Source organism: Pseudorca crassidens, chromosome 17, assembly GCF_039906515.1.
Source record: "Pseudorca crassidens isolate mPseCra1 chromosome 17, mPseCra1.hap1, whole genome shotgun sequence".
Lineage (NCBI taxonomy): Eukaryota > Metazoa > Chordata > Mammalia > Artiodactyla > Delphinidae > Pseudorca > Pseudorca crassidens.
The window spans coordinates 46,059,113-46,070,902 of record NC_090312.1 but is presented as its reverse complement, the minus strand read 5'-3'; the positions used below and the strand labels follow the sequence as shown (position 1 = coordinate 46,070,902).

Here is an 11,790-nt window from a genome sequence, read left to right as displayed (position 1 = left end):
GGTAGTTATGTTTTCTTTTGTACAGCTTCACATAGACATTTAAATCAAGATCTTCACCTTTTGTTAAATCTAAAGTGTGCAAGTACTACTCTTGGGACTGATAGAAGGTGCTAACATATGCCTCTTGCACCAAGGACTTGTCTCCCTGCTGTGTGTTAGGTTGAAGTAGTGGTGGATAAGGAAGAGGATAGTGGAGCTAAGGTCCAGCAGGGGTTGGTTTGCCCAATACCCTGTTTTCATAGATAATGGTGATGAGACTTGAAGAGGTTAAGAATGGATAACTTGCTAAACCATACTGCTAGTAAATGGCAAGGCTGACCATAGAAGACAGGCCTTTGAGAATCCAAAACCCTTTAAATATAAACTTCCATTTCCATATTTAAACAGAAAACCAAGAGAAATACAATACCCTTGTTTATTACAGAAGAGAGAATTTCTACAGTAGATTTCTAGTGCATGAAGCATCTGCTTATGTTTGGAAACTTCTACCTGTGCCCCAAGTCTCAGACCACATTTTCATCACAAAATAAGCTTGCCAAAACAAATCAAATAAGTGTATTGGTTTCTGCCATAACCTGTATTTATGAACTCCAGTTTTCCATGCATTTTTGTAGCATTCAAAGCCTTTTTAATTTGTCATAGGGACCCCTATAAGAGTAGGAATTACCCAGGTTCTCTGTATTATAGAGTATAAATAAATGGAACAAGCCCTCTCTGTGTTAATAAAATTAGTGATTTTTTTAACTTTAAGGTCCTTGAGATTCTAGAATGCTGTATAGTTTAGCATTCTTATAGCACTTTATCCTTCCACAGTAGTTTACAGTCATTAGTTAGATATTTCTCACACATCTCGGTGGAATAGTTTGGTATTCTTTCTTGTTGTTTTACTGATGAAAAGACAGATATAGCTTAGTTTGACTGACTTATTTAAGTTTCCATAATAAGTCAATTGCGCCGTTTAGATTAACATTCAATTTAAGGTTCCTTGTCCTGTGCTGAATTCACAGGATGATGCTGTCTCAAAACCTGGTGATTTTTCATCAGATTATCCTGCCAAATAGATTGATTTCTGGTTGCTAGGAAAGCTCTGGATGCTGACATTCCACAAAGCTAACACATACAGCAAAGAAATTAGCAACCCTTTCAGCTGGGCTTCCATAGGGAATGCGTTTAAGATGCAGGTCAAAACTCAAAACGTCGAAATGGTAAACCCCATCTTTTTTACTTTTCCTATGTCTTCATAAAGCTGGACCTGTGCCACAGCCTGACCCTGCCCAACTCTTATTTCCCCACTCACATCCTAAATTATGGTTCACCCCATCTAATGTACCTATGAGATCAGGTTCTAGTCACAATCTTACCCACATTATGCTTTATCATTTCCTCTCTATCCCTTTTTCTCTTTCACCTAGAATAGTACAGAAGCCTCATAATTGCTGTCCCTCCTCCAGTCTTAACTCTCATAAACTCTCCCTTCATGCTGCTGTGAACTGCCAGAAATGCAAATCTGGCTACTGTTTTCCCTACCTAAACTTTCCAGTGGCTCCCCATTCCTATGGGATGAAGTCCACATTCCTTATTGTGGCATTTAAAGGAGGTCCTTCACGACTGGTCCTACATACCTCTCTAGCATCAACTTCCATCACTCCTTTCTTTAGACTTACGCTCTAGAATTATTTATATTCCCCATGGCCCTGTGTATTTCATGCCATGAACATTTTTTCATGCTCCTTTTGTTTAAATTCTTTCCCCCCTCACATTTATTTCATCAACTAGTTAGTCCTTTTAAACACATTATGACTGGACTCAGCAGTCAACAGCAGGAAATCTTCCTTGAACCAACAAATCAGATTCTTTGCCACTTTGTGTATTTATTTAAATTAGCATTTATTATATTGAAATGTTGGCTTCATGAAAGAAATGACCTATCTTGTTCCTTACTATGTCCCCCATGCCGCAGTGCTGTAATGCTGCCTAAGCATGTAATGGGCACTTGATAAATATGTGATTATTGTAATATTTGCAACATATACATATACCAAAGCATTATGTTGTACACCTTAAACTTATGTACTTACAATGTTAACTGGAAAACTTACAATGTTAACTGGAAAGCTTACAATGTTAACTGGAAAGCTTACAATGTTAACTGGAAAAACTGGAGGCATCTAGTGTTAATATCACGCATCCTGTTTCTAGTCTACTGGCTCACTTCACTAGTGTGAACTAACAGTTGAGCCTGTAGCTTCTCCCACTTCTGTTGGATATTTCCTTAAGCATCTCAGTTCTGGGGCAGGCATAGCACCAGACACAAAAGCAACAGACCTACACAGATGGTTTAACCAGCTTCTATAATTACCTAAGGTCAAAGTCTATATGATTCCTAGTTGGTCTTTTTCTCTGATTGAACCCTGATACAGAATTTGCTGTTATAACAAATTATCTAAACCACGTAATGGGCTTTGGGACTGGGCCTCAGGTGTAAGTAAGAAAGGCCTTGAAGAGATTGTTAGCAGGGGCCTGTTGTCAGTCCAGGAGGCTGTTGGTGAGGGTTTAAAGGAATATGAGGAAAATGTTATTGGAACCTGGAAGAAAGGTGACTTCTCTTACATAGTAGAAGAAAGTTTAGCAGTGATGCCAGCAGCATTAACATGGAAAATAAGAAGTATATCTCATCAACTGGATGATCTACCTAAGGAACTATCTGGATTCTTCTAGCTGCCTATAGTAAATGACGGAAAAGACAAGCAAGATGACAAATTATTAAATATAAATGAGCCACGAATTTTGGGGTTTGAAAAACAAAACAAAACTTTCTCATTCCTAGCCTCTCCAGACAGTAAATGATGCTAAAATTAAGGAATGAATTCCAGATAGGGAACTGTCACGAAAATGAACTCCAAAGATGAAGCCAAAGGCATGACTGTAAAACGCTTTGTTAAGACCTCAGGAAGATTAAAGACATTTTCTAAACAACAGGTGAGAGAGCTTCTAAAATTCTTAAGGCTATTGTCCAACAGTAGTTTCACATGGGAACCCAAAATAGAGAAGGGCTATTGCAAAGAGATTTTGGGGTGTTGCTTTTGTCTGATGGAGTGAATTATGAACTGTTTCAAGGCAAATATACAAAGTTTTTAAAGGGATTGTATCAGTTTGGGTCAAAAGTGACAGTATAAAGTGAAAAGATGAACCCTCATACATTGCTGGTAGCAATATAAACTGATGCAGCCACTTTGGGAAACAGTCTGACAGTTCCTCAAAGGGTACCATATGACCTCTCCTATATATATGCCCAAGAGAATTGTACACAAATGTTCATAGCATTATTTGTAATAGCCAAAAAGTAGAAACAATCTAAATGTAAGTCAACTGATAAGTGGATAAATATAGTATAGCCATATGATTGAATATTTTTAGTCAATAAAAAGGACTGAAGTACTGGTACATGCTATAACATGGATGAGCCTTGACAACAATATGTTGAATAAAAGACATATTATATGATTCATCTATATAAAATGCCCAGAACAGGCAAATCTATAGAGATAGAAAGGAGAGTAGTGGTTACTAGGGCTGGGTGGACGGGAAGAATGGGGAAGTGATTGCTAAAGGATCCAGGGTTTCTTTTTGGAGTAATAAGAATATTGTAAAACTGATTGTGGTGATGGTTGAACAACTTGGTGAATATACTTAAACCAGTGAATTATACATTTAAATGGCTGAATTGTATGATATGTGAATTATAATTCAAAGTTGTTACAAAAAAATAAGAAAATGAGGAGAGGCCTTTGGACTCCTCTATGGACAGGAAGCAGTCTGAGGAAATTCAGCAAACATGGGCTGTGTTTTATGGAAAGAGAAAAACAATTCAAGAGCCCTAATCAAGGAACTGACAACATATATCTAGCTGGGTTCCAGAATTGCTATGATCCAGTGGCTGCTTTGTGCCTCTAATTTTCTCCTTTTTTGAGTGGAACTGTCTATTGCCTGTTCCATGTTTCACCAGTTGTTAAATTCTGGTTATGTGGGGACAGATATCTTGGCTCTTTAGCTCATAGGTCTTCAGATCAAGATGAACTGTACTTGAGCTGGACTTAAGGAACTGCCCCTGAGAAGCCACATTCACTTTGTACCTGATTTAGATGACAAGATTTTGGGATTTGATGCTCTAAATAACTGAAACTTTTGGGGAGGTGGGCTCTTGGTAGAAGGCAACTCTATTTTGTGTGTTGGAGGAATGTATGTAACTCATGGCCGGGGATAGACTGTTTTGGGTTTTAAGACATGTCTACTTACCATCAAGAGTCTGGGTCTAATTCTTCTTCCTTTGAATATGGGCTGGCCTCAGTGACTTGTTTCTAATGAATAGAATGTGGCAGAAGTGATGCTGCATGACTTCTGAAGCTAGGGCAATATAACTTCTGCTCCATTTTCTCTCTTGGGATGCTCTCCATTAGAACCAAGCCACTGTGTTGGGAGGAAGCTTAGGCCACATAGGAGAGGCTACAGGTAGGTGTTCTGGCTAACTGCCCTAAAGTTCCAGCCAACAACCAGCACCTACCACCAGATATGGGTGAATGAGCCTTTAATTTCTGCCCCAGACCCCAGCTGTCACCAAGAGGAACATTGACAAGCTGTCCCCATTGAACATTAAAATAAATGTTTTAAGCCATTAAGTTTCACAGCAGTTTGTTATTTAGCAATAAATAACTGGAACAGGCAGTATTAATAGGATTGACTGCATATTGGAAGTAAGACAGGAGGAGGAATTAAGAATGTTTACCAGATTTTCTGTGTTAAGCAAATTAATAAAAAAGCAGTATTCGATTGTGGTGGCCTCTTTACCCATTTAAAGCATGAAGAAATCACCAGTGTTTAGATAGTGTCAGCTGCAGTACAGGCCATACAGTGTTACTTTAGAGGAGATGAGTGTCCATGAGACTTTTTTAAAAAAAAAAAAGAACCAAAGCTTTATGATCACTTTGTTTAGATAGTAATAGCATGATTGTTCTTAGGAAACTAAAAGAATATCAAAACAAAGACATTGGAAGATAGGTTTGGAAGAGATAAAAAGAGCAGTGATTAAGTATCTGAAAAATGATTTTATCATTTTAGCAATTGGAAATCTATTAATCAGCACCTCTTTTTTTACTGTTATATTGATGTTCATTATAATAGCCTGTTATAAATTTAATGATTCTTCTTTAGGACTTTGGCACTTGCTTTGCCCTCTTATTGGAAAAGCTCCTGTCTCTAATAGTACCCTCGCAGTAAAGCCTTCTCAGGTCATCCTAAAATTGCAAACTCCTCACTCCTACACTTCCTAGTTTTTTTTTACCTGTTTTTATTATTTTTTCCTAAGCACCCAGCGCCATCTAATGTACTAAGTTTACTTATTTATCTTGCTTTCTTTTCTCCCCTTTCTAGAATGTAATTTCATTGAGAGAGGGGTTTTTGTCATTTTAATTCACTCCTCTATCCCCAGTGTCTGGAACAGTGTCGCACATAGTAGCTACTCCTAAATGTTTGTTGAATGAATGAATAAAGGGATTTGTGAATTACAATGGAAGATGGAATTGTGTTCTGACTACTTTCAATGTGGAATACATTTTACAGTATTCATGTTTTTGAAAATCAGCAGTCTAAATGTGATATACATATGTAGCCCAAATGCCTCCAAGCCTCATAACTGGCCCAAATGGGGTTCTAATCAAATATCATTGGCTTCATCTCCTCTCCCGTAACTCTTTTGTCTTTGTCCGAATCTTTCACTTGGAAATTTTCCAATATTATACAAAATATAATAAGAATAGTATAATCAACCCCTATGTACCCATTACTGAGCATCAATAATTACCAATGTTTGGTCAATCTTATTTGATCTGTTTCTTCCACCCACGTTTCTGCCCTGCTTATTTAAAAAAAAAAATTCAAGACATCATGGCTTTTCACTTGAAAATTCAGATGCATTTCTAAATGTTAGGTACATTAAAAAAAATACTACCACCATGTAATTATTACACATAACAGAAGTAGCAGTTCCTATCATCTGATACCCAGTCCATGATCAAATTTCCTCAGTCGACTTAGAAATATTTTTATTCAAATAAGGATCCAAACAAGATTCACAAATTGCATTTGGCTGTTACTTTTCTTAAGTCTCATTTCATAACAGTTTCCCCTTCTTTTTATTAATGACATTGATTTGTTGGTTAAACATTGTGTCATTTGCCTTGCAGAATTTCCCGTGTTCTAGATTTGGCTGACTGCTTGTCTGAGATTAATTTAGCTTGTTTTCTAGTCCTCATATTTTCTGTAAATGGTATTTCGATATAGAAGCATGATTAAACTCAGATTCAGTTTTTAGGCAAGAATATTTTATAGGTGGCACTGTGTAATTTTTACTGTATGACATCATGAGACTTAAAAACAATATATGATTGTCTCAATTTTAGTGGTGCTAAAATTGATTAGTAGGTTAAGTTATTAGCCTGATTTCTTACTTGCAAATTTCCTCATCAACCTTTCACCTAATGCTTTTAGCACCCAATTATGATCTTTACGTATATCCATTATTTCATTAGATTTACCAAATGGTGATTTTTTTCTAAATCATTTTTTTTCTTCCTCATTTATTGGCTTCTATTTTTCTATGAGTAAGAACTTTATTAGGTTACACCAAAATGCAGTTTGTACTGGAAAAGCAGAATAAATGCTTCATTTTTTTTCCTTTATCATTTTTCAGTCTTATGAGTTGGTTCCCTAGCAAGTCCCAAGGTAGTCAATGGGTTTCTTTTATTTTTATAATACCATTATGAGTTCTTAGATTTTAATTATTTTGATGTTTCGGTCCACTCATCATTCTTTCTGATACTCAAATATTCCCATTTTAGACTAGTGGGAGCCCTTAGAAGTGGCTTCTGTGTCCTTTGATGTGATCTCATTAGTCCTTGGTAACTTTTGTCTCTGGCACAAGATATTCTAGGCTCATCTTGTACATTTCCTGCCCCAAACCCAGAATCAGTTATTTTCCCTCCGTACCTTTTACACAGGAAACTATCTAATGCCTCCCACCTTCAACATGGTAGATCTCAGAATGTTTTTGTTTCCATGACACACCAATTCTACAATTAGAGGTTCTAAAGATGTGTAATAAGGAAGCTATTTCTCTTCCAAGCCCATGGCTGAAAAGTTGTTAATAAGAGCACTGAAGGGTGGTAAAAGCACTAAAATTGTTACCTTAAATGGAAAGAACATGACAAAGATGCCCTCAATGTTAGAAAAACTGCCTGGCTTGAAGACTCTACACCTTCAGAATAACCGAATCCCCAAAGTGTGCCCAGAGATAAGCACCTTGACCCAGGTGAGGAACAGCATTATCTTTTTCAATTGAGGATGGAAAATAGGAGGAGAGAAAAGAGTTGAGAAAACAAGAAGCCTTCAGTCTCTGGAGACTTAGCTCCCTGGAGACTAATGTGGATGGTTGCTGGAAAGGGATCAGAAGGCTTTCTCCCTTAGTGAATTACATATGGTAGGGAGAGAAGATGTTTCAACTTATCCATGTGTTCTATGACCCACATTTGGAATCAGAGGGTTAGGTCTCTGCTATACTCATCTTTCTGGAGGCTGCCATCTGGAAAGGGGTGGGGAGCCTGGATCTACTTGTCTACCTTGGGGGTTCCATCTGGAAGTGGGTTTGAGGATCCTGGAGATGCTGTTCACCCTGGGGACCATCCTGAAGCTTTTGCATATGGAATGAAGAGATATTTCTGATGTAAGAAAGGAGTTCTTTTCAATTTCCTGGAGCAGGCTGAACATTGAAATGGAGTGTTGGCAGGAAATGGGAAGGAGGGAACATTCATTTTTTCTGAAGTAGTCTTTAAAAGAAGGTTAGTATTTTAAATAAAGAATATCCTTAAAGAGCAACAGGATGAATCCCAGATGCTTGTGTTAAACATTTCTGCTGAACAATGTGAAACTCCAGCTGCTAAAATCTTGAGGTTGGGAGAAGGCAAGGGATATTAACTTTGCAGTTTTCTTTTTCTTCACTTCTAAACTGTCATCAGCACTGAAACAACCTTATAACCAGCCAAGTCATTGTAGTTCATTATAGTTCATTACTTTTGAGTTCAGAGTTACAAAAAAAAAACAAAACAAAACTCTAGTTTCTTACCTTCACCTACCTCATTTCCTCTTAGGTTTCCAAAATTATTTGAGTTTGTAGTCTGTGGCCATATCTTTCCAAGAAATATGGTAATACTCAAAAACTCCCCCTTTAATAATAACTTCCAAAAGTGCATTTGTAGAACAGATTTGGACTTTTTTTCCCCTGAATTTTATTTATTTATTTTTATACAGCAGATTCTTATTAGTTATCTATTTTATACATATTAGTGTATATATGTCAATCCCAATCTCCCACCCCCCCACACTGCTTTCCCCCTTTGGTGTCCATAAGTTTGTTCTCTACATCTGTGTCTCTATTTCTGCCTTGCAAACCCGGTCATCTGTACCATTTTTCTAGATTCCACATATACGCATTAATATATGATATTTGTTTTTCTCTTTCTGACTTACTTCACTCTGTATGACAGTCTATACATCCATCCACGTCTCTACAAATGACCCAATTTCATTTCTTTTTAATGGCTGAGTAATATTCCATTGTATATATGTACCACATCTTTATCCATTCATCTGTTGATGGGCATTTAGGTTGCTTCCATGACCTGGCTACTGTAAATAGTGCCGCAATGAATATTGGGGTGCATGTGTCTTTTTGAATTATGTTTTTCTCAGGGTATATGCTCAGGGGTGGGATTGCTGGGTCATATGGTAGTTCTATTTTTAGTTTTTAAAGGAACTTCCATATTGTTCTACACAGTGGCTGTATTGGTTTACATTCCCACTAACAGTGCAAGAGGGTTCCCTTTTCTCCACACCATCTCCAGCAATTATTGTTTCTAGATTTTTTGGTGATGGCCATTCTGACCTGTGTGAGGTGGTACCTCATTGTAGTTTTGATTTGCATTTCTCTAAATATTAGTTATGTTGAGCAGCTTTTCATATGCCTCTTGGCCATCTATATGTCTTCTTTGGAGAAATGTCTATTTAGGTCTTCTGCCCATTTTTTGATTGGGTTGTTTGTTTTTTTAATATTGAGCAGCATGAGCTGTTTATATATTTTGGAGATTAATCCTTTGTTGATTCATTTGCAAATATTTTCTCCCATTCTGAAGGTTGTATTTTCATCTTGCTTATGGTTTTCTTTGCTCTGCAAAAGCTTTTAAGTTTTATTAGGCCCCATTTGTTTATTTTTGTTTTTATTTCCATTACCCTAGGAGGTGGGTCAAAATGATCTTGCATGATTTATGTCAAAGACTGTTCTTCCTATGTTTTCTTCTAAGAATTTTATAGTGTCCGGTCTTACATTTAGGTCTTTAATTCATTTTGAGTTTATTTTTGTGTATGGTGTTAGGGAGTGTTCTAATTTCATTCTTTCACATGTAGCTGTCCAGTTTTCCCAGAACCACTTATTGAAGAGACTGTCCTTTCTCCATTGTATATGCTTGCCTGCTTTGTCATAGATTAGTTGACCATAGGTGCATGGGTTTATCTCTGGACTTTCTATCCTGTTCCATTGATCTATATTTCTGTTTGTGTACTGGTACCATATTGTCTTGATTACTGTAGCTTTGCAGTATAGTCTGAAGTCAGGGAGCCTGATTCTTCCAGCTCCATTTTGTTCCCTCAAGATTGCTTTGGCTATTTGGAGTCTTTTGTGTCTCCATACAAATTTTAAGATTTTTTGTTCTAGTTCTGTAAAAAATGCCATTGGTAATTTGATAGGGATTGCACTGAAACTGTAGATTGCTTTGGGTAGAATAGTCATTTTCACAATATTGATTCTTCCAATCTAAGAACATGGTATATCTCTCCATCTGTTTGTGTCATCTTTGATTTCTTTCATCAGTGTCTTATAGTTTTCTGAGTACAGGTTTTTTACCTCCTTAGGTAGGTTTATTCCTAGGTATTTTATTCTTTTTGCTGCAGTGGTGAATGGGATTTTTTCCTTAATTTCTTTTTCTGATCTTTCTTTTTCAGTGTATAGGAATGCCAGAGATTTCTGTGCATTAATTTTGTATCCTGAAACTTTACCAAATTCATTGATTAACTCTAGTAGTTTTCTGATGACATCTTTAGGATTCGCTGTGTATAGTATCATGTCATCTGCAAACAGTGACAGTTTTACTTCTTTTCCAATTTGTATTCCTTTTATTTCTTTTTCTTTTCTGATTTCCATGGCTAGGACTTCCAAAACTATGTTGAATAATAGTGGTGAGAGTGGATATCCTTGGGATATGGACTTTTCTAATGAGACAGAGGAGTTTCTTTGCAAAGGAATTTAAAATTTGACTGAACCAAGAGCCAATTCTCCACCTCTGCTTGAATTTTTTTCCATTAAAGTAACAGTGCATTGTTTTAAGAAAATCAAATAATATAAAAGGTTTATAATAAAAAGTAACTCTCTTCTGTTCCACTCCCTCTCACCCACAATTTTGACCTCTATTTATAACCACTTTTAATTTTTTTGTTTTCTTGATTTGTCCATTTTAGATATCACACTCCTTCATCTTCCAAATATATTTATATTAATATGTTTAGTTTCTCCATAGTTATCTTTTATATTTAATATTATTACACCTTTGTTTCTTTTTTTAAGTTAATTTTTACTGGAGTATAGTTGATTTACAATGTTGTATTATTTTCTGCTGACAGCAAAGTTAATCAATTATACATATACATATACCCACTCTATTTTATATTCTTTTCCCATCTAGGTAATTACAGAGTATCAAGTAGAGTTCCCTGTGCTATACTGTAGGTTTTTATTAGTTATCTGTTTTACATATAGTAGTGTGTATGTGTCAATCCCAATCTCCCAACCTTTGTTTCTTTCTTCATCAACTACAATCTCTTTTTATTCCCCACTTGGTAAGATGGCAATGTTGGCATCTGTAATCCAGTTTCAGCTCTCCTTCCCTCCTCCTCTTCACAAATTATAAACTTCTTACTTTTATGAGATGTATAGTATTTATAATCTATTCAGTTATCACCATGATTAAATCTTTGTCTCATGGAGAATTCTAAAATTCTAAAACATATACTGTTAATAAGTAAATCTCATTTATATGGAACCAATTAATATACTATGATTATATTTTCTTCCTCATATACCATTTTTGTTTCCTTGGGGTTTCTAATTGTCTTTCACTTATTCTTGTGCCTTTGCCTTTATCATGGCCTCATTTTATTTTAAATGTGATCATATTACATACCCTATCAAATGTGCTTTTTCCTTGAGTAACTTCCTTCCAGGAGCCTCTGTCCTCCTGCCCCAATTTAAGCTGCTTACTATCTAGGTTTGCTGAATACTGTCAGCCCGGATATCCCTTTGCGGCTCCTGACTTGGACCCATTGTTACCTAGAACCATGTTTTCCCTCTTTTTTGGTTTACTCACTTATTTTGTAGAAATAACTCTCCAGATAGCACCCTAGTCTAGGTATGTGGTAATTAAATTTTTTGAACTCTTGCATATCTGAAAACATGTGCATCCTTCTCTCCTGTTTAATAGTTGTTTAGTAAAAAAGTTACAGATTGTAAATTATACTCCCTCAGGAAAAAAAGCCGAAGAGTCTGATCATTATCACTTTGTCTTCTTGTGGCTCCCGCATTACTCTCCTCCTCATCCTTTGACTATTTAGGAGAGATCCTAAATTTTGACTTCC

At 36.3% G+C, this 11,790-nt stretch overlaps 1 protein-coding gene across 2 annotated transcripts in view; it reads left to right on the top strand.

The window, feature by feature from the left end:
* The first annotated feature begins 7,180 nt into the window (after window positions 1-7,180).
* Window positions 7,181-11,790, top strand: part of LRRC69 (leucine rich repeat containing 69) — an 89,266-nt gene continuing 84,656 nt past the window's right edge. For both annotated transcript variants that reach the window (XM_067711800.1, XM_067711799.1), the window contains exon 1: window positions 7,181-7,363. In XM_067711800.1, coding sequence (XP_067567901.1) covers window positions 7,181-7,363 — 183 coding nt within the window. The remainder of the gene's footprint in view (window positions 7,364-11,790) is intronic.